Source organism: Argentina anserina, chromosome 2, assembly GCF_933775445.1.
Source record: "Argentina anserina chromosome 2, drPotAnse1.1, whole genome shotgun sequence".
Classification (NCBI taxonomy): domain Eukaryota; kingdom Viridiplantae; phylum Streptophyta; class Magnoliopsida; order Rosales; family Rosaceae; genus Argentina; species Argentina anserina.
Window position 1 is genome coordinate 2,447,189 of NC_065873.1, and position 23,519 is coordinate 2,470,707.

At 37.8% G+C, this 23,519-nt stretch overlaps 3 protein-coding genes and 1 pseudogene across 5 annotated transcripts; all 4 read left to right on the plus strand.

Annotated features, from left to right (window-relative positions):
* The first annotated feature begins 237 nt into the window (after nt 1-237).
* LOC126782440 (E3 ubiquitin-protein ligase SINA-like 10) lies at nt 238-1,189 on the plus strand (annotated as a pseudogene).
* Nucleotides 1,190-2,296: 1,107 nt separating this feature from the next.
* LOC126785290 (putative E3 ubiquitin-protein ligase SINA-like 6) lies at nt 2,297-4,342 on the plus strand. 2 transcript variants are annotated; one of them, XM_050510928.1, is made up of 2 exons: nt 2,297-2,417; nt 2,704-4,342. In XM_050510928.1, the coding sequence occupies exon 2, from the start codon at nt 2,727-2,729 to the stop codon at nt 3,636-3,638; it is 912 nt and encodes a 303-aa protein (XP_050366885.1). In that variant the 5' UTR covers nt 2,297-2,417; nt 2,704-2,726; the 3' UTR covers nt 3,639-4,342. The 2 variants fall into 2 exon arrangements, with proteins under 2 accessions (XP_050366885.1, XP_050366884.1); XM_050510927.1 differs by having other exon boundaries at nt 2,303-2,417; nt 2,709-4,342.
* A 3,776-nt stretch (nt 4,343-8,118) lies between these two features.
* On the plus strand, nt 8,119-19,930 carry LOC126782441 (E3 ubiquitin-protein ligase SINA-like 7). The gene is given in 5 exon segments (XM_050507690.1): nt 8,119-8,233; nt 19,177-19,301; nt 19,304-19,351; nt 19,353-19,796; nt 19,799-19,930. Coding segments are annotated over 5 exon segments (864 nt in total).
* Nucleotides 19,931-21,461: 1,531 nt separating this feature from the next.
* On the plus strand, nt 21,462-22,983 carry LOC126785291 (putative E3 ubiquitin-protein ligase SINA-like 6). Of its 2 annotated transcripts, none has more exons than XM_050510929.1 (2): nt 21,462-21,604; nt 21,886-22,983. In XM_050510929.1, exon 2 carries the CDS (start codon nt 21,913-21,915, stop codon nt 22,804-22,806), a length of 894 nt encoding a protein of 297 aa, XP_050366886.1. In that variant the 5' UTR covers nt 21,462-21,604; nt 21,886-21,912; the 3' UTR covers nt 22,807-22,983. The 2 variants fall into 2 exon arrangements, with proteins under 2 accessions (XP_050366886.1, XP_050366887.1); XM_050510930.1 differs by having other exon boundaries at nt 21,890-22,983.
* The last annotated feature ends 536 nt before the right edge of the window (nt 22,984-23,519 follow it).

Here is a 23,519-nt window from a genome sequence, read left to right on the forward strand (position 1 = left end):
TCTAAGGCAATCTTAGAATTCCTCCTCAATATAGACTTGTATATTTAGCTGGGATTTTATCAACTAGTAACGAGATTGAAGGTTTATCCAAATGGACAGACGTATGAATCAGCCTCTGACATCAAAGCTGAAAATACATGACTTCGTCGGCGAAGAAGAACCTTTGATATCCAAGAGAACTGGCTGGTTGAGAAAGAAAAAGAGAAGTCGTAGTTTTGGTTCTATTATAAACTTCAGATGCTTCGGTTCAAGGGGACACTGACAGAGCCAGAGGATGGTGAAGATCGTATAAGAGAAGAGGAAGAAGAGGAAGGAGAAGAAGATCAGGGAAGTGAATCAGAACTACAAGAAGACCAACAAAATGATGAAGAAGAAGAAGACGATGATGATGAAGGAGAAGAAGAAGATGCTGATGAGGATGATGATGGTGAAGAAGAAGAAGATGTTGATGATCAAGATGAAGGAGAAGATGGACACGAAGGACCGAATAACGAACCAGCCAATGCTGGTGACCGGGAGGGTCATCGCTCAAATATTGTGGTAACCCTAACTGAGCCCTCTTTGCTTGATTGCCCTATATGCTATGAGCCCTTGACCATACCTGTCTTCCAATGATGAAAATGGTCATATTTGTTGCTCCTCTTGCTGCACCAAAATCAACAACAAATGCCCCTCTTGTTCCTCCCATATAAGATTCAATCGTTGCCGGGCCGTCGAGAAATTCGTGGAAGCAAGTGCAACTCCATGCCAGAACATCAAGTACGGCTGCAAAAATACTTCTGTGACTTACAATAATAAAATTGAACATGAAACGACATGTGTATGTATGCCTTGTTCATGCCCCAATTTCGGCTGCGAGTTTGTCTCCTCGGAAAAAGAGTTGTACAAACATTTCAGCAATGATCATGTTGCACCAAAAGAGTTCTTGTGGGACGAAGATTTTCTCAGTTTCTCTATCACATTAAGCAAGAGGGACAGATTTATTGTTCTTCGAGATAAGAAGGATGGGAAATTATTTGTTCTTTACAACGATCGTGCCGCTTTTGGGAATCTGGTGACTCTTAACTGTATTCAGCCCAGCTTCATGGAGGGTTTCAACTACTATCTTGAAGTTAAACACAGGGAGACTATTCTGAAATTAAGGTCTGAGAAAAAACACTCCAAGACGGGAAAATTATTACCCTCATAATTCAACTAGTTTGCTTTTCATACCGAGTGGCTTTTGCAACCGGGAGCAGCTCCAGATGGAAATTTGTATATGGTGTAAGTGAGCTAGATTCATCGCTTATATCACATCAGAGAAAAACTGATTCTTTGTTATTCTTTTCTAGTTGGAGGATAATTTTGAAATTTTCGATCGACTTGATTTTTTTTTTGGCGTTGAACTTTTTTCAATCAACGTTTGATTCTTTTTATTTGGGGTAATAATGGCCATCCCTGACATGAAGTTGGTCCTTATAATTATTTGGGTTTTTTTTTTTGCCTCTGAATGGTCATTGAAATACCAGGATTTATCATTTATGTAATTGCAAAAACTAATGGCTGAATGTGTCGAGGGAATGTAACCTACATTACAAAATTGTAATCGAACTGAATACTAGACTATTAGTCAGTGGAGGATTTAAGGTTTAAAACTTAGGTGAATTGAAAAAAATTTAGATAAGTGAGTCGATGTCTCACTAGGTCTGCCCTTTCTAGTTACCGGGCTATTTTTTTTCTAATGTAGGTTTTTGAAACCTACCGAGCTGGAACTAGGCTTGCTCCTATGTAAGTCCGCCACTGCTATTAGTACTGTTTAAGATATGGGTTATATATAACGGTTTGAATAAGACTTAGACTATTTCTATAAGAGAGATGCGATGTAATTACTAGTAGTGTAATCCAACATAAACTGTGAGGATGCCTCCATCTTTGAGGTGATTTTTGGGGAGCGAAAATTATAGTAGTTAGTTTAGCGTTTGCTATAATGAATCGCGTGTTCAATTCCATTATATGCGTTGCTGTTGAAATTATTTATTTTGAGTTCATTTGGTACATTTCCCAAACTCTCTCTCAATTAACAACTCGGTTAGTGATGATTTTGGTGAATTAGAGAGACTATGAGGGGACGTTTAACTAAGTAGTGAAATCTCATTCTTTCAAGGATTTACCATCACAGTAAAAGTAGAAGAAAAAAAATCTCGAACCAGGAATATTCTTGCCATATGTCACGTTTGGGTTGGCATTGCTTTTCCCCAACAGTCCAACACTATTTCAGCTCAGATCACTTTAAAACAAGAGAATTCCTTGACTCTCTCTCAGTGTTCTTCTAGTCTTCGGCACCTCCCCACTTGGCTCTTCTCAGTCTCCGACGACTTAGCTATTTGCAGCATTTATGATGCAGAATCTCCATCCCTGATAGCGACAGAGACTCCGAGGTACTTCAAACTCTATACTTTTGGATTTAAAAACCATCAAGTTCAATTGAATCATGCATGATTTATGATCCTGTTGAGAACCAACACTTCTATGGCTAAATTGTTAAACTTTAGAAGCTTGAAATGAGGAAGTAGAATGATCATGTTTAGATTCAGATGTTCTTGGATTACCCATCTCAATTGTCTGCTTTGATGTGGGTTTCATGAATTTGTTCATCTGCTTCCATATAATGTATTAGCTAATGATGATTACTCCCTGCATTTTACTTTGTTATATTTAAGGAAGGTCAGATAGAGAGAGGGGAAGGAATGGCTTCATTCACGGGTTCGCATGAAGATATGGTACGATTAGCATCGATGGTTCAAAGAACTGAAATATTGAGTGATGAGGAAGACTTCCGAGCAAATGCTGGAAACCAGGAGGAGGGTCAAAGTTCGAATTCAGCAAGCACTAGCAGGGAAGGCTCTAATAGTATGATAATTTTAACTGACGCAGGATTGCTTGATTGCCCAATTTGCAGTGAACCATTGAAAGTGCCTGTCTACCAGTGTGATCAAAATGGGCATATAGTTTGCTCCTTGTGCTGCACCAAGATTAATAAGAAATGCCCCTTTTGTACCTGTCCCTTTGGTTCTAATCGCTGCCGTGCCATTGAGAAAATTGTGGAATTAAATATAACTCCATGCCAGAATATCAAGTATGGCTGCAGTGTTCCTGTGGCCTACAACAAGAAGTATGAACATGAGAAGGTATGTGTATGTTCCCCTTGTTCATGCCCTTATGCAGGCTGCAATTTTGTGTCTTCATCCATGGAGGTATACCGACACTTCAGTAATGATCATTTGGATTCGGCAACAAGTTTTCAGTATGACAACAATGACGATGGTTTGAGTTTCCCAATTACATTGAATATGGATGACTACTCTCTTGTTGTTCGAGAAAAGGATAGTGGAACATTGTTTATCCTCTACAATCGATACGAAGCTCTTGGAAATGTTATGTCAGTTAGCTGTTTACAACCTAGCTTCATGGATGATTTCATCTATGTTCTTATTGTTTCTAACAAGGATAGTTCTCTCAAATTTCGGTCTGTGACAGAAAGTACTCCAAGCCTGCAGATGGATGGCTCTTCTGCGAAAAGCTTTCTTTTAGTCCCACGGGAGTTTTTCGACTCTCGTGGTCAGGTCAAGATTGAAGTTTTCATACGGTGCAAATGGTGAATGCCTGCATCCGGTGATACAGTGCTAAGTTTTATTTAAGGAAGAACAGATTCCGTATGGGTTATGAGGTTGGTAATGTCTCATGCAAATTTGGAATGGTTAGATATCTGAAATGTAGTCAGTAAACTCATGAACGTGCCTCTATTTCTCTGTTTATATGTCATTGGTTTCTTATTATGATGGTGGCCTTTGATTTTGGATGCCCTCGTATTTTCTCTCATTTAGCTTCTCGATTATTCTGCTTCTGATCTTGGAATCCAGAGTGGAAATGTTTGGCTTTGGCCAAGACCTACAAAATATCATTGTAGGTATCAAGAAAAGGAGACGCAAATGAAGAAATAAAACAGAGGTATTCAATAATACATTTATCTTTGAGAAATTATGTGTGTGTATGCCGGTCGAACCTTGCATGTGGGGTAACTAGACCAGTGGTTCTGTTGTTCTTAGTATTGGGGTGGTGAGAGAGCATGCATATTGACAATGTCATTATGCAGTGCTTATGTCCCTCCCTAGCAATGCATTTCCGAATGCTTGCCATGTTGTACACCGATTGTATGTTGTAAATTTTTGGTGGAAGAGTGTAATTGAACATTATCATGGTTTCAATTCTAGTCATCTGAAATAAATTATGTAAGTTCTTTCTGGAAATAGATTCTGGTGTGTGTTCATAGTAAAAATCTGCACTTGAATGACTTGGACAACAATTTGGACCTGCAATAGCAATCAAAATGTAGGAGCAGTCCGCTCCCGGATGTATGTAAAGGCTCCAAGGGATAAGATACTTTTGTATCCTTGCCATCCTTGTAAAGAGCATAACCAAAGACCTTCTGAGCATCAATCGACTCGTTTGCACATTCTGCAGCCACAAATATATATTGTTGATTAATCATTTTGAAGCAGAAACCACAGCAATGTAATGGAAACAAACAATGCTGAACTGCTTCAGCTATAATCACACAAGCTTTAAATTGGGAATAGAATTAAACGATTTGAACATCAACTTCAAAGATGTAGACACTCATTACTTACCCTCAAGACCCAACTCAATCAATTTGAGATAACCCCCAGGCTGCAAAAGCTCACCAACAGTTCTTTCCGGCTCACTCCGCTGGGAGGAGTTTCCACAATGGGCGTTTCATTCAAAGAATGTGTAAAAAAGCTGTCACTCTTTCAAAGTAATCCTCCTTTCCGTCAAGTATATTTCATGATCTCTATTCTACTGATTCTTAATGTGATTACTGTGGTGAAATCTGTTTCAAGATTCAATCTTTTACTGATGTCTTATGGAATTCATTTGCAGTGTTAAATCGGAGCAAGGATCAGTGACAACACTCATTGAGGAAAAGGGCATTGTCAAAGGGGTGATATACAAGAACAAGGCTGGGGAGGAGATGAGAACATATGTTCCACAGACAATTGTCACGACCCCGAAATTTCAAGTATTCGAAGTCATGAAAACTCTAAAATAATCTCAATGAATCGAAATCATTTTAATGTCACAGCGAATCATTACTGAGTTCATAGTACAACTCAGTTATATTGATTATTACAAACCGAATTTATAATAAATGCATTATATCAATTGAAATTGTAAAAATCATCTCAATTCTCACCACAAGATAAAATAAAACAACTTCAAAGTCTTTAGTGTTGTCCGTCGATTCTACTAATCCACACGTGCGGAATTATTCCCTACACCATCGAATAAGCGCACCGGGATTGTAAACACAAACTCAGTAAACTTTGTAGCTCGTATGAGTAAAACAACAATATAACTCGCATAAAAATATATACGAAAATCCACAAAGCATCAATCATAAATGCACTCATGAGTCATTGGACGACCCATCTGGTTGTCCAATATTAACAGAAAATATATATGCTCATGAGAAATCGGGCAATCCCTCTGTTTACCTAAATGCATTTATAATACGGGTACTCATGAGCGCTGGTACACCTATGTTACCCCTCATGTTAGTACGCCGCCCGACATTGGGCAGCCTCTCGCCACCCAATATCCAAAAATATAAGTACACATAAGCGCTGGTACACCACTGTTACCCGTCATGTTAGTACCCGGCAGACAGACTAGAGCTCTAACTGAATCGTAACTGTCGCCCGGCCAAGGCTAGGTTCTGACATGCCAACACGTCCGAAGACAGGTCCACAGACCACAAAAACGTTTTAACATCACTCACGTTAAAACCACGTACAAACAATCATCACATGATAGTGTACAAATAAATCGACATGCTCAATAAATAAACATCAACACTATAATGAACTTATTCGTAATGAAAATTACGACAGTATATAATATAATAAACCATATATATGTACATATTTTACCAATTATACACATACACAATCCACTACATCATATACATATCATAGTTCATTCTCTTAAATTTAGCGTGTTCCTCAATCTCCGCAAGGGTAGATTCGTCATTATGAGATTTTATTCATCTTATACTCCTGAGCGAAATTTACACGATTCCAAACTCGAATCTTTTACTTGTTGTATCACCTAGAATAGATAAGAAGTGAATTTAGAAGCGTTACGTAAAACCTTAAATGCTAAAACAGTAATAATGTTTTACTGTTAAGCAATTTCTAGTTTTTACGAAATTATTGTTCACGTAATTACTATTCACGTATTACTGTCCAAATACATATTAATTACGTATTCATGTACGAGTAATACTATTTATGTATTTATGTACATGTACATACTATTTATGTATTTTTGTACATCCATGTACTATTCAATCGTAAATACTGACTCAGTAAATTATAATTACCGATTTATCCTTCAGAAATTAATTTTATAATTAATGTCTATAAATTATATTTACATTTATTGTACGTAAAATAATTTTACATACACCGTACGTAAAAATAATTTTACAAAAATTATTGTTTCAAATATATAGGACTATCTATATGTAATATGTGCCTAGGATAAGCGTTGTGAACTGCAGTTTTCTCCATTATGCTGGAAATTTCGCCATTTCAAAAATAGCAATAGCAAACATTGATAAGAATTTGCACATTCAATCATTGTATTGCACTGAAGTACTTCTATTAAAAAATCCATCTGTTATACACCGCAAAGTTCAATTCTTCTGTCATTAGATTTCCCTTTTGTGGATTTATGTCAAAACCCCCTCCAGGATAGTCATAGTCATATTTATATGTTCATACTGCATTTCAACCAGTTATGATATTATTGATTTCCTATATAGTTAGTAAAGTAAGTATACTTTCATAAAGGGAAGGTTCAAAGGGTCAAACCTACATATCCTATGCATGTTTCAACCGTAGAAATCTATCACCAAATTCTATCGAGTCTTTGGTGGCCAATTTCATTCATGTGGAGAATTGTTGGAAAAATGGTTAATAAACCATTTTAAAACCAAATTTTAATTGATTAATTAAATTAAGTTAAACTTATAATTAATCAAAGATGAACATAGATTTGAGTTCTCCATAATGAGGGCTACAAGATCATATGTTTGTTTGTGTAATTTGGTTTGTGGGTGAATAAGAAATTGTCACTCAAATATGGCTACTTAGAATGAGGGAAAAGTGTTTGTCCCACATTGGAAAAGAGAAGTGTTGAAAAGACTTTATATAGAATCTATTGTGTATGGATTGTAAAGTGTGTAAACCCCCTTATACCCTCTCGCGCACGCGCATGGGGGGTGCAAATCTCAAGTCACAAGGGAAACCTGTGCGACCTGCAGACATGAATGCAACACCGAATTGAGGGTCGGAACGCAGATTCTTTTTGCATTTCCGAAAATTCGGTTTTGACATTTCAAATTCTTTTGTATCAACTGTGTATTATGGAGAATTATAACAGAATTCAAATTAGTGCTTGTAACATATGTTACTCATATATGTTATGATGTTGTGATTTCTATAACAGTCATCTTATACATTGCTGATTGCAAAATCCTCACTGTATAAATAGCCACCATCCTTTCTTTGTAAATCATCCATTTTCGAAACACAATCTGCTCTCCTACTCTCAAAGTTCTTAGCTATTCTCTGGTGATAGAAAGAGTTACATTTCGAGTTCGTTGAGGGTTCTAGTTAGTAGTGCAACTTTCTAGAATTGTTTAGTCGTTATATCCTCAGAGACAAGTGCCAAGTATCCTTGCACCGGTAGAGGAGGCGTAAACGTCTTAAGGACGGTGTGGTATCACACACGTCTCGACTAGTTCTTTCATCACCAATTGTTCGGTATTTTGGTTGAATTTCTTTTCGTGTTCTTTGTTATTAAAGTTACATGCTTAGTTTCTGTTTTATAATTATTTATAATTCAGTTTATTAAATTATATATGCAATATAACACTATTTTTCTAACAATCTAAAGACGTTTAATTTGATATTTCTTATATAATTTATATTTCGATATTTTTCTACAAATTTTCAAGAAAACTTATACCTTGTGTCTGTGTTTCAGTTTCCGAAAATGACTAACGGAGAAAATTCTGGAAATGGCAATGGACCTTTGGTGCCAACTGTGGATGCTGCCCCCGTTGTACCTGTCTCAGTATCCCATGGGGAAAAGCCTGAGAAGTTCAACGGTTTGCATTTCAAGAGGTGGCAACAAAAGATGATGTTTTATCCGACCACTCTGAATCTGGCAAGATTTTTGACAAAGAATGCTCCTGAGTTCAAGGAAGATGACCATGGCGATCAAGCAAAGATTGCTGCTGCGAATGCATGGAATAATTCTGACTACTTATGCAGGAATTATATCATGAATGGTCTAGCCGACTCATTGTACAATGTGTACATTAGCATGGGAACGGAAAAGGAGCTATGGGAATCCTTGGAGAAAAAATATAAGACCGAGGATGCCGGTGCCAAGAAATTTATCATGGGCCGCTTCCTTGATTATAAAACGGTGGATTCCAAAACCGTGATGAGTCAATTATCTGAGATTTAGCTAATCTTGCATGAGATTCACGCTGAAGGAATGCAGCTAGGTGAAAGCTTTCAAGTGGCATGTGCTATTGAAAAGTTACCACCTGCTTGGAAGGACTTCAAGAATTATTTGAAGCACAAGCGAAAGGAAATGACCATGGAGGATCTAGAGGTTAGGCTTCGCATTGAGGAAGACAACCGAGGATCCGAAAAGAAAGCATGGATCAATGGCGTCTCTGCCAAGGCAAACATGATGGAACATAGTCAAGGTTCCAAGAACAAGAAATGCAAGTATCAAGGGTCCAAGCTGGGGCCGAAAAGAGGCATCTCCAAAAAGCCAAGGTTTGAACGCAAGTGCTACAACTGTAACAAGAATAGTTACAAGTCTGTCGACTGTAACAAACTGAAGAGGAACAAAAGGAAGGAGGCAAACCTGATTGAAGCTGTCACTCAGGATGTCACTGACATCAACCTCTGTTGCATGATATCGGAGGATAGCATGGAAAAAATCAGTGATTATGACTGGAGACTAAATGACTTAGAGCTATGGTATGATCAAGCCAAGTTTTTGGATTGATCTGTAGAACGGAACTGAAATTATCAAGTAAATTGATGTATGTTCTTAAGGTTTTTATGAGTATAAAACTCAGTGTTGACAAATGTGTTTTGTCTGAAATTGATATAGAGCCATGGGTGATGGATTGTTTAAAATGACAATTGTCAAAAACTAGCTTTCTTCCTAATTTATGGTAGTGAAGAATGGAATATATGTCAATTAACATGCATAAGTGTGAACTTGTGTAGAGACAAAACTGACTAGATCATCTTTCCAAAGTGTTGAAAGAAATAGTGAACCCCTTGATCTGATTCATACAAATGTGTGTGATTTAAAATCAATGTTATCTAGAGGGAATAATAAATACTTTATTACCTTCATAGATGATGGCACAAAATATTTCTATAAATGCAACAGTGAGGCTATAGAGAAGTTCATTCTTTATAAAAATGAGGTTGAGAACCAACTTAACAAGAAAATTAAGGCACTAAGAAGTGACCGAGGGGGTGAGTATGAATCGGCATTTGTTGAGATTTGTGCTCATAATGAGATTATACATCAAAGGACTGTTCCATACTCACCACAATCTAATGGTGTAGCAGAATGCAAAAATCGTACTCTAAAGGATATGATGAATGCTATGCTACTCAGTTTCGGGATGTCACCCAACATGTGGGGAGACACGACTCTCACGGTAAATTACCTTTTAAATAAGGTACCCAAAAAGAAAGAAGAGAAAATTCCATATGAGTTATGGAAAGGGAGAAAATCATCCTACAAATACTTAAAAGTATGGGGATGTTTGGAAAAAGTGAAAATTCCTAAACCTAAAAAGGTGAACAATGGGCCTAAAACAGTTGATTGCATCTTTATTGGATATGCACATAACAGTTCGGCTTATCGATTCCTAATCCACGATTCGAATATTCCTGAAATCCATAAGGATACGATAATGGAATCGAGAAATGCATCATTCTTTGAAAATGTATTTCCACGGAAGTCTAGAGAGGAATTTAATTCTTCTAAACGGACACGTAAAGACAACTGAGCCGAAACTGATGATGCTCAGGATCAAGAATCTGAGTCGGAGTCCGAATCTGAGTCTGAGGTTGAATCTAGACGAAGTAAAAGGGCAAGGACCGCAAAATCCTATGGACCTGACTTCCTGTCATATATGGTTGAAGGTGATCCCCGTACCTTCAAAGAGGCAGTAAGCTCTATTGATGGTCCTTTGTGGAAAGAAGCAATCAAAATTGAGGTTGACTCTATCATGCAAAATCACACTTGGGAATTAGTGGATTTGCCACTTAGGTGTAAGCCTTTGACTTCCAAGTGGATTTTCAAAAGGAAATTAAAAGCTGATGATAGACAAATACAAGGCTAGACTTGTTATTAAAGGCTACATGAAAAAGGAGGGTTTGGATTATTTTGACACTTATTCTCCTATGACGAGAATAACCTCCATACGGATGGTACTTGTAATTGCAGCGTTGCGCAAACTTGAAGTACACCAAATAGATGTAAAGACGGCTTTCCTAAATGGAGATGTAGAAGAAAAATCTACATGGAACAGTCAGAAGGTTTTTCTGCTCCTTCTCAGAGTAAGAAGGTGTGCAGATTGGTTAAGTCATTATATGGCTTAAAACAAGCACCAAAACAATGGCATGAGAAATTTGATAATTCCATGATCACCAGTGGATTTAGAATAAATGAAGGTGATAAGTGTGTATATGTCAAGGACACTGAAAATGGATATATCATACTATGTTTGTATGTAGATGATATGTTTATCGTTGGGAGCAACGATAAGATGATCAAGTCCACTAAAGACATGTTGAGTTCTATGTTTGACATGAAAGACTTGGGACTTGCTGATGTCATTTTAGGAATTAAAATTACGAGAACATCAGAAAGGCTTGTGTTGAGTCAAACACACTATGTGGACAATATTCTTGGGAAATTTGATAAGGAAGGTTCTGGAATTGTCAAAACTCCTGTAGATATGAATCTACATTTGTCCAAGAATAAAGGTGAAAGTGTTTCTCAATTAGAGTATTCAAGAATAATTGGGAGTCTAATGTACTTAACAAGTTGTACAAGACCAGATCTAGCTTATGCGGTTCATAAGCTAAGTAGGTACACGAGTAATCCTGGAGCTATGCATTGGGAAGCGATTGGAAGAGTACCCAAATACCTAAGGTATACTCGTACCTATGGGTTGCACTACACATCATACACAGCTGTTATAGAAGGGTTTACTGATGCAAACTGGATATCTGACATGAAAGACTCAAAGTCTACTAGCGGATATGTATTTACGCTAGGGGGTGCAGCCTTGTCCTGGAAGTCCTCAAAACAAAAAGTTATAACTAGATCCACAATGGAGTCTGAGTTTGTAGCACTAGACAAATGTGGGGAGGAAGTAGAATGGTTACGCCAGTTCATAGAGGACATTCCTAGATGGACAAAACCTGTGCCTGCGATTGGTATACATTGTGATAGTCAATCTTCAATGAGCAGGGCACAGAGCAAAATGTATAATGGTAAGTCTAGACACATTCGTCGAAGACATAATACCATTAGACAACTACTCTTAACTGGAGTTATCTCTATAGACTATGTAAAGTCTAAGGATAATATTGCTGATCCTTTAACCAAAGGGTTAAACAGAGAGTTAGTTGAAAAATCTTCGAATGGAATGGGACTAAAGCCCATTGGAAATTAAAAATCACTACAGTAGATACCCAACCTAGCTGACTGGAGATCCCAAGATCTAGGTTCAAAAGGGAAAACCAAATTGTGGAGATTAGTTTCGGATCACTGTGGGGAGTTTCCCAAGTCCATTCCTATGATGATAAACAGTGATGCTCGTAAGGATGAGGTTAAGCTAAAACTTTTAATGATTCTTATGCGTCGAGAAATCGAGTAGAGTAAAGCGGGTTACTCTTAATTAAGAGATCACCTATGCAAGAGAGAAGTGGGGCCGCTTCTAGGGGAGTTAATGAGGGTATAACTCTTATCAAACTACTTGCATAACCAGGCGTGTGTTCCATGGCCAAAATGGGCACAAAAATGAGAACCGAAATGTACCAGGGAGACTCCTGTGTGAAGTATGTCATCATTTACACAAATGACGAATAGTTCAAAGACATCGCGTCTACTATATAGTTAGTAAAGTAAGCATACTTTCATAAAGGGAAGGTTCAAAGGGTCAAACCTACCTATCCTATGCAGGTTTCAACCGTAGAAATCTATCACCAAATTCTATCGAGTCTTTAGTGGCCAATTTCATTCATGTGGGGAATTGTTGGAAAAATGGTTAATAAACCATTTTAAAACCAAATTTTAATTGATTAATTAAATTAAGTTAAACTTATAATTAATCAAATATGAACATAGATTTGAGTTCTCCATAATGAGGGCTACAAGATCATATGTTTGTTTGTGTAATTTGGTTTGTGGGTGAATAAGAAATTGTCACTCAAAGATGGCTACTTAGAATGAGGGAAAAGTGTTTGTCCCACATTGGAAAAGAGAAGTGTTGAAAAGACTTTATATAGAATCTATTGTGTATGGATTGTAAAGTGTGTAAACCCCCTTATACCCTCTCGCGCACGCGCAGGGGAGTGCAAATCTCAGGTCACAAGGGAAACTCGTGTATGCCCGTGCGACCTGCGGACACGAATGCAACACCGAATTGAGGGTCGGAACGCAGATTCTTTTTGCATTTCCGAAAATTCCGTTTTGATATTTCAAATTCTCTTGACATTTCAAATTCTTTTGTAACAACTGTGTGTTATGGAGAATTATAACATAATTGAAATCAGTACTTGTAACATATGTAACTCATATATGTTATGATCTTTTGATTTCTATACCAGCCATCTTATTCATTGCTGATTGCAAATCCTCACTGTATAAATAGCCACCATCCTTTCTTTGTAAATCATCCATTTTCGAAACACAAACTGCTCTCCCACTCTCAAAGTTCTTAGCTATTTTCTAGTGATAGAAAAATGTACCTTTCGAGTTCATTGAGGGTTCTAGTTAGTAGTGCAACTTTCTAGAATTATTTAGTCGTTATATCCTGGGAGACAAGCGCCAAGCATCCTTGCACCGGTAGAGGAGGCGTAAACGTCTTAAGGACAGTGTGGTATCACACACGTCTCGACTAATTCTTACATCACCAATCGTTCGGTATTTTGGTTTTCTTTTCGTGTTTTTCGTTATTAAAGTTACATGTTTAGTTTCTGTTTTATAATTATTTATAATTTAATTTATTAAATTATATATGCAATATAACACTGTTTTTCTAACACTTTACTAGCCAAGATGCATGCTTTGCTATATCCATTTCCTTTACTTCTTCCATTACTTTTAGTGCAAAATGGGCTATTACTTATATTTCTGTCTAATTGAAACTGCAGGTTTTACTGGGATTGATGATCCGTATGAGTCACCACTGAATTGTGAGGTACATTTCATCTCGAGACAAACAAATTTAATTCGCTCAGGCTTAACATGAACATGTGTGGACAACTACATGCCAATGGCCCTGTAATAGTGTTGTGATGTCTCAACAACGATTGGTAGCGAAAATTACAGCTGCCAACTTTATTAATTTATTTATTTGTTTTATCCTGTGCCATTTTCTCATGACTATAATTCGCACTTTTGTTTGCAACCTAAAATACTGGACATTTTGTGTATAATTAGCATAATTTGGATTTTTAAAGGATTTATATCGTTCACTCTAAATCAAAGGCAAACATAATTTTGATTGCATTTGTATGACAAGTCTACGGAGAAATATGGTGCAGAATGTGCTGAATATAGTATCTTTGGATGACGTATCAGTTGTACCCATATTTTTCATGATCTTGATTAATTAGGCCCGCTATACTGTATTATACTATACTTTGGTTGATATTGGTCATTGTTGTATTTGAAATAAGTGTCTCTGATGCCAATTTGTCTTTGCTTTTCCAGATTAAATAGTGTTTGTGTGACGTTCTTAACTTTCCAAATCCAAATGTATCCCAAATCCAACTACGAGTACAGAAAATGTATTTCATTCCAAAATGTGTAAAGCAAATGTTTAAGGCGCAATTTCAGTAATTGTGCGTTTGCAGACTTTTAGGTTCCGACTTTTAGTACTGGAGAGTTACTAAACCCCTTCATTCTTAAATTATTTTAGTGTGAACAGTAGAATGAAAATTATTGTTTGAAAAAGTTATGTCATTAGAATTGGTAAAACTAATACAAAGGTAACAAGCATAGGTAACACCAAACGAGTAAACTTCATTTCATTCACATATTTGGGACCGAATTTAGTAGTCAATGTGTATTTTATTTTTAAGCGAGAGCTTCTATTCATACCTTTAAAATTGGTATTTACACCTCTCTTTTTTCAATTTAGATTTGATTTTGTTGACCCACGTCTAATTTCCAATAAGTACAAAAACTAAAGGAAACCAAATCGTTTTTAATGAATCAGTACAAAGTATATACTAAAGCTCTACCCAAAAAAATTGACAGAGACATGTGTTTAGGCTTGGGAACATCATTGTTTAGTCAATGTGGTCATGCCGTTCGGAATGTACTGTAGCTTTTGTTCATCACACATGAGACGAATGTATATTTGTGGGTCTGCAGCTGTGCAGATGGCATGGTATTAAAATTTTACTGGATTTCTTTTGTAACTTGCTTTAAAGGATGTATATGTTTATCAATGGCTGCATGGGTATGGCACTATTGACAGAAATAAGAAGAGTTCGATTGATTCATGATCTAAGATTTATTTAATACTCCTTGAGACTTTAATTTTCCTCCACAGCCATTATGAAAAGAAGATTTCGATCAATTTCTCATCAAATTGGTCAGGCCACTTCACCCAATTACTATTTCGATCATTTTTATATCAAATGTAAGTATGTTTTAATCTAGCCAAGCATTGCTCATTGGGGGAGTACTGCAAATTGATGTATTAGAGTCACAAGATCAATCGTAATTGATGATTCATGAGAGTGCTTGTGATTCCTACACATAGACGGAATGTGAAACTAGTAGAGAAACCTAACTGATACCTAACCTAATGAATTGTTGATTTGATCAACTTTTCCATTCTCCATTAGACTTATCAAGATTCTTGATCATATTGTATTGATCTGCATTGATTCAATAAAAACACAATAGCCAATCGAATACAGAGATGAGAGTCATATGTTGTGAGAAATGAGGTACATATTTAGAGATATGAATAGAAGAAAAAAAAAACCCGTATTTGGATCTACCCGCCTGGTACGGCCCATCTTCGACTCGCCCGGTCCGGCCCAGTTTCGACCCACTCGGCCCAAATTTGATCCGACCTGAATTCGACCCGATCCGGATTCGACCCAACCTGGATTCGAATCTGACCCGAACTAGACTCAGCCCGACCCAGAATTGATAACTCTTTCTTATCACTGTAGGTGCACCGACAGTACACGTGCACCCAAGACATGTTCTTATCAGTTTTTTGGTGTTTCCGCTGTATAATTCCTGATTATGTTTTCAATTTCCTTTTCAATGGGTTCTAGAGACAAAGCTGATGTTCTGAAATTTGAAGTATCTGTCAAGAATTCTGACAGTGTGTCCTTTGGGGGTACTAAACTCAATGGGACCAATTTCCGCAAATGGAAGCGACTTATGGCGGCTCATCTTCGAGGAATGCACAAGATGTGGCATGTAACCAGAGTAACTCAGGGTCTTAGTAAAGATTATATTATTGCCTATACTAAGTGGGACGACGATGATGGCCTTGTGATGTCCGTCTTGTGGAAAGCTATGAATGACAAGATAATTGATCTGGTGGAGGCATGTGACACTGCGCAGGCAATATGGCTAACACTTGAAGGCTTATATACTAATGACTTTGATTTCATACATGTTCATGAGTTAATGTGCACCGCTTTGGCGATGCAACAAGATGGGCAACCGGTGGCGCAATATTTCACCAAACTAAAAAATATTTGGGCTGAGATTGATGTGAAACGTCCTTGCATGATCAAATATCAGGAGGATATTGTTTGGTATCAACGTGAGAATGAGCTTGAGCGAGTTCACCATTTCCTGAAAGGTCTTGATACTAAACATAACAGTGCGAAAGGGGAATTGCTCCACTAGACCGAACCCCCTAGCTTAATTACAGCTTTCACATATATCCGTAAGGATGAATCTCACCAGGAAAGCCTTCATCAGACACAAGTTGAAGTTTCCAGCCTTACTGTTCGTACTAGATCTTCAGCACCACCCCTTCAGCAGGCCACTTCATCTCCACTTCATCAACGAGGACCACCACCAGGCTTCGGGAATTAGCCCCGCCCTCCTTGTTCTTATTGTCATGATACTAACCATGCTCGTGTGACATGTTGGAAGTTGTATCCACATCTTCGGCCTAAGAGGCCTAATTATCGTCCCAAGGCGAAAGTAACTATTTAATTAGTCCAGGAACCCGATATCTATGGTGTGGTTGGACATGATCATCATACAGTAGGCGGAGCAATACCTACTGCCTCCATAGCTGGTCGTGGAAAGATTGGTATGGCTTTAAATATTTCTAACTTTGTTGGTTTTGATACATGGATTATTGATTCGGGTGCGTCTGATCATATGACTTATGACAAATCTTATTTTACCGTACTGTCTCCTCCACCAGTACCCTATGTTACTAATTCTACCAAAAGATTGTCTAAGTCATATGAATCATTTGTGAATCAAATATCTACTGTATCAGTACCTAACAAAGTGCAGGATGCATTGAGAGATCCAAAATGGAGGAAAGCAATGGAGGAAGAGATGGAAGCATTACAAAAGAACAATACTTGGGAGCTTGTATCTCCACCACATGGCAAAAAGACTGTGGGATGTCGTTGGGTGTTTACAGTGAAGCATAATCCAGATGGGTCAGTGAGCCGGTATAAAGCACGCCTAGTAGCAAAAAGGTTCACCCAGACATATGGCATAGACTATGATGAGACATTTGCACCTGTTGCAAAGATAAACACTATTTAGGTATTGCTCTCTTGTGGTACTAACTTGAACTGGCCACTTAGACAGTTTGATGTTAAAAATGCATTCCTTCATGGAGAACTTACAGAGGAAGTATACATGGATCTTCCGCCGGGATATGTGGCCGCTTCTCCAAGTAACTCCGTATGCATATTGAGAAAATCTTTGTATGGTCTTAAACAGTCACCTCGTGCTTGGTTTGAAAGATTCTCACAATTCATGAGGAGAATTGGCTACAGACAGAGTAATTCAAATCACACATTATTTCTCAAACATCAACAAGGGAATGTAACAACCCTAATTATATATGTTGATGATATGGTAGTTACTAGGAATGATACTGTTGAGGTGGATAGATTACAGAAACAGCTAGCCACAGAGTTTGAAATGAAAGACCTAGGTACACTCAAGTACTTCTTAGGCATTGAGGTAGCCAGGGGAAGTGATGGTATCTATCTGTGTCAGAGAAAATACATCCTTGATCTACTAACAGAGACCGGTATGCTGGATTGCACTCCCATTGATACTCCTATTGAGCAGAACCATCGGTTAGCATAATATCCAGATCAAGTGCCTACTGAAAAACCTCGTTATCAGAGGTTAGTTGGACGTCTGATTTATTTCTCACATACCAAACCAGATGTTGTGTATGCAGTAAGTGTAGTGAGTCAGTTCATGCATAATCCCAGTGTGGACCACATAGATGCTGTTGTAAGGATTTTGAGGTACTTAAAGTCAGCTCCAGAGAGAGGAGTAATGTTCTATAATCACAATAATATCCTTGAGGTTTGTGGCTTCACGGATGCAGACTGTGCTGGAAATATAACAGATCCGAGATCTACATCAGGGTACTTTACCTTTGTTGGGGGTAATCTTGTTACATGGAAGAGTAAGAAACAAAAAGTGGTAGCTCGATCTAGTGTTAAAGCAGAATACAGAGGTATGACTTAGGGAGTGTGTGAATTATTATGGTTTAGAAATATGCTACAAGATTTGGGTATTAAGCCTAAATGTGCTATGCAGCTGTACTGTGACAAAATGCAACTATTGATATTTCCCAGAATCCTGTGCAACATAATCGTACAAAACATGTGGAAGTTGATCGTCACTTTATAAAGGAGAAGTTAGACGCAAAAATCATCAGTTTTCCTTTTGTTCCTACAGAAGAGCAACTTGCTGATATGCTCACAAAAGAAATGTCTGAAATGACATTTTTTTATTCACTTAGCAAGTTGGGCATGGTTGATATGTATGCACCAACTTAAGAAATAGTGTTGGCGTGAATCATGGAGGGAATTAAGGGTTGAATAAACACTTTACTTGATTATATATAGTGTAATAGAGTGTATAGAATTATTAAGCAAGTGTAATATACCAGTTCTATTGTCGGCGACGAAGAACCTTTGATATCCAAAAGAACTAGCTGGTTGAGAAAGAAAAAGAAAAGTCGTAGTTTTGGTTCTATTATAAACTTCAGATGCTTCGGTTCAAGGGGACAACTGACAGAGCCAGAGGATGGTGAAGATCGAATAAGAGAAGAGGAAGAAGAGGAAGGAGAAGAAGATCAGGGAAGTGAATCAAAACTACAAACCAACAAAGTGATGAAGAAGAAGAAGACGATGATGATGAAGGAGAAGAAGATGATGATGAGGATGATGATGGTGAAGAAGAAGAAGAAGAAGAAGAAGAAGATGATGATGATGATGATGATGATGATCAAGAAGAAGGAGAAGTTGGACACGAAGGACCGAATAACGAACCAGCCAATGCTGGTGACCGGGAGGGTCATGGCTCAAATATTGTGGTTACCCTACCTGAGCCCTCTTTGCTTGATTGCCCTATATGCTATATGAGCCCTTGACCATACCTGTCTTCCAGTGTGATGAAAATGGTCATATATATTTGAAGAAGAAGAAGAAGAAGAAGAAGAAGAAGAAGAAGAAGAAGAAGAAGAAGAAGAAGAAGATGATGATGATGATGATGATGATGATCAAGAAGAAGGAGAAGTTGGACACGAAGGACCGAATAACGAACCAGCCAATGCTGGTGACCGGGAGGGTCATCGCTCAAATATTGTGGTTACCCTACCTGAGCCCTCTTTGCTTGATTGCCCTATATGCTATATGAGCCCTTGACCATACCTGTCTTCCAGTGTGATGAAAATGGTCATATATATTTGTTGCTCCTCTTGCTGCACCAAAATCAACAACAAATGCCCCTCTTGTTCCTCCCATATAAGATCCAATCGTTGTCGGGCCGTCCAGAAATTTGTGGAAGCAAGTATAACTCCATGCCAGAACATCAAGTACGGCTGCAAAAATACTTCTGTGACTTGCAATAAGAAAACTGACCATGAAACGCCATGTGTATGTATGCCTTGTTCATGCCCCAATTTTGGCTGCGAGTTTGTCTCCTCGGCAAAAGAGTTGTACAAACATTTCAGCAATGATCAAGTTGCACCAAAAGAGTTCTTGTGGGATGAAGATTTTCTCAGTTTCTCTATCACATTAAGCAAGAGAGAGATATTTATTGTTCTTCGAGATAAGAATGATGGGAAATTATTTGTTCTTTACAACGATCGTGCCGCTTTTGGGAATCTGGTGACTCTTAACTGTATTCAGGCATTCAGCCCAACTTCATGGAGGGTTTCAACTACTATCTTGAAGTTAAACACAGGGAGACTATTCTGAAATTAAGGTCTGTGACAAAAAAACTCCAAGACGGGAAAATTATTACCCTCATAATTTAACTAGTTTGCTTTTCACTTTTCATACCGAGTGGCTTTTTCAACCGGGAGCAGCTCCAGATGGAAATTTGTATATGGCGTAAGATATGGGTTATATATAACGGTTTGAATAAGACTTAGACTATTTCTATAAGAGAGATGCGATGTAATTACTAGTAGTGTAATCCAACATAAACTGTGGGGATTTGGATGAGATATGCCTCCATCTTTGAGGTGATTTTTGGGGAGCGAAAATTATAGTAGTTAGTTTAGTGTTTGTTATAATGAATCGCGTGTTCAATTCCATTATATGCATTGCTGTTGAAATTATTAATTTTGAGTTCATTTGGTAGAAATTTCCCAAACTCCTCTCTCTCAATTAACAACTCTGCTAGTGATGATTTTGGTGAATTAGAGAGACTATGAGGGGACGTTTAACCAAGTAGTGAAATCTCATTCTTTCAAGGATTTACCATCATAGTAAAAGTAGAAAAAAAATATCGAACCAGGGATATTCTTGCCATATGTCACGTTTGGGTTGGCATTGCTTTTTCCCCAACTGTCCAACACTATTTCAGCTCAAATCACTTTAAATCAAGAGAATCTAGGGGTGGGCACGGACATGAGACGGGACGGTGCTCATCCCATGTCTCGTCCCACTTTTTTTAATCGGGACGGGACGAGAGATTTTAAGAATGTATCTCACTCGGGATTAATTCCGGTTGAGACGGGATGGGACAAATCTCACCTTCCTATGAAATTAAATAAAAACCTATATTTTTACTTTTTCATAACAAAGTAACATTTAATAATGAAATTTTAACAAAAAAATGCATATTATGCTCAAAATATTATAATTTACCATTATTATTTGAGTTGATATAATTTTGGAGTTATTAAGAACATAAATTAGTTTCATTTTGATACAAATATATAAGAATTTTTAAGTTTTCATTAAAAGTGGGACGGGACGAAGCGAGATAAAAATTATTCGTCCCACGTCTCATCCCACTATTATGAAACGAGACGGGATCGGGACGGGATCGGGACGGGACGAACGTTTTTAGACCTCCATCATGTCCCGTCCCTATGAATTTCGTGACGGGATCAGGATGAGATCGAGATTTCCGTTTTTTATGCCCACCCCTAAAAGAATCCCTTGACTCTCTCTCACGCCATGTTTGTTTCATAAAATCATTTACTTTGGGAAAGAAAAGTGATTCCTTTTATTTGTTTGTGAAGCATAGTAAAGAAGGAAAGGAATTTATTTGTTTGTGAAGCATAGTAAAGAAGGAAAGGAAAATATTTCCCACAACATTGGAAAATTAGTGGGAAAGTGGTTCCCTCCGCACACCATATGGAATCATTTTCCCATCCAAACTTCTATAATTATTGGACCAAACTAACCTTAACTCTTGTCACTGATATATGGGTATTATGGGAAAGATTTTCCTTTATATTCCTTGGCTTTTGCAAACACAAGAAAAGAAAATTTATGAGTATTATAATTTCCCATGGGAATGGAAAGGAATGGAAATGATTTCCTTGCTCTTTCCATTCTGTGAACCAAACGAGGCCTCAGTGTTCTTCTAGTCTTCGGCACCTCCCCACTTGGCTCTTCTCAGTCTCCGACGACTTAGCTATTTGCAGCATTTATGATTCAGAATCTCCATCCCTGATAGCGACAGAGACTCCCAGGTATTTCAAACTCTATAATTTTGGATTTATAAACCATCAAGTTCAATTGAATCATGCATGATTTATGATCCTGTTGAGAACCAACACTTCTATGGCTAAATTGTTAAACTTTGGAAGCTTGAAATGAGGAAGTAGAATGATCATGTTTCGATTCAGATGTTCTTGGATTACCCATCTCAATTGTCTGCTTTGATGTGGGTTTCATGATTTGTTCATCTGCTTCCATATAATGTATTAGCTAATGATGATTACTCCCTGCATTTTACTTTGTTATATTTAAGGAAGGTCAGATAGAGAGAGGGGAAGGAATGTCTTCATTCACGGGTTTGTATGAAGATCTGGTACGATTAGCTTCAAGATTGAGTGATGAGGAAGACTTCCGAGCAAATGCTGGAAACCAGGAGGAGGGTCAAAGTTCGAATTCAACAAGCACTAGCAGGGAAGGCTCTAATAGTATGATAATTTTAACTGACGCAGGATTGCTTGATTGCCCAATTTGCAGTGAACCATTGAAAGTGCCTGTCTACCAGTGTGATCAAAATGGGCATATAGTTTGCTCCTTGTGCTGCACCAAGATTAATAAGAAATGCCCCTTTTGTACCTGTCCCTTTGGTTCTAATCGCTGCCGTGCCATTGAGAAAATTGTGGAATTAAATATAACTCCATGCCAGAATATCAAGTATGGCTGCAGTGTTCCTGTGGCTTACAACAAGAAGTATGAACATGAGAAGGTATGTGTATGTTCCCCTTGCTCATGCCCTTATGCAGGCTGCAATTTTGTGTCTTCATCCATGGAGGTATACCACCACTTCAGTAATGATCATTTGGATTCGGCAACAAGTTTTCAGTATGACAACAATGACGATGGTTTGAGTTTCCCAATTACATTGAATATGGATGACTACTCTCTTGTTGTTCGAGAAAAGGATAGTGGAACATTGTTTATCCTCTACAATCGATACGAAGCTCTTGGAAATGTTGTGTCACTTAGCTGTTTACAACCTAGCTTCATGGATGATTTCATCTATGTTCTTATTGTTTCTAACAAGGATAGTTCTCTCAAATTTCGGTCTGTGACAGAAAGTACTCCAAGCCTGCAGATGGATGGCTCTTCTGCGAAAAGCTTTCTTTTAGTCCCACGTGAGTTTTTTGACTCTCGTGGTCAGGTCAAGATTGACGTTTTCATACGGTGCAAATGGTGAATGCCTGCTTCCGGTGATACAGTGCTAAGTTTTATTTAAGGAAGAACAGATTCTGAATGGGTTATGAGGTTGGCAATGTCTCATGCATTAGAATGGTTAGATGTCTGAAATGTATTCAGTAAACTCATGAACGTGCCTCTATTTCTCTTTTTTTATGTCATTGGTTTCTTATTATGATGGTGGCCTTTGATTTTGGATGCTCTCGTATTTTCTCTCATTTTGCTTCTCGATTATCTGCTTCTGATCTTGGAATCCAGAGTGGAAATGTTTGGCTTTGGCTAAGACCTGCAAAATATCATTGTAGGTATCAAGAAAAGGAAATGAAGAAATAAAACAGAGGTATTCAATAATACATTATCTTTGAGGAATTATGTGTGCATGCCGGTTGAACCTTGCATATGGGGTAACTAGACCAGTGGTTCTGTTGTTGTAATAACCCGATTTTTCGGAGTGAATATAGGTTTGTTTTAAGTTCATAAATTCGTGAAATTTAGTTAAATGAATTTTGAACGTTTCGCGAAGTGGCATATCGAGAACGGAAACGTTATCGTAACGTTTATTTAGAAAAACGTTACGTTTCCGTGACGTGAATATCGACTTTTACTCCGTCGATCGTTTGTAAAAACTTCCTTCATGAAAGTTGTAGAGCTCGTCGATACGAGTTCGTGGACATGTCATGCGTTCGAATCGGACGTCGGATGCGAAAGTTATTA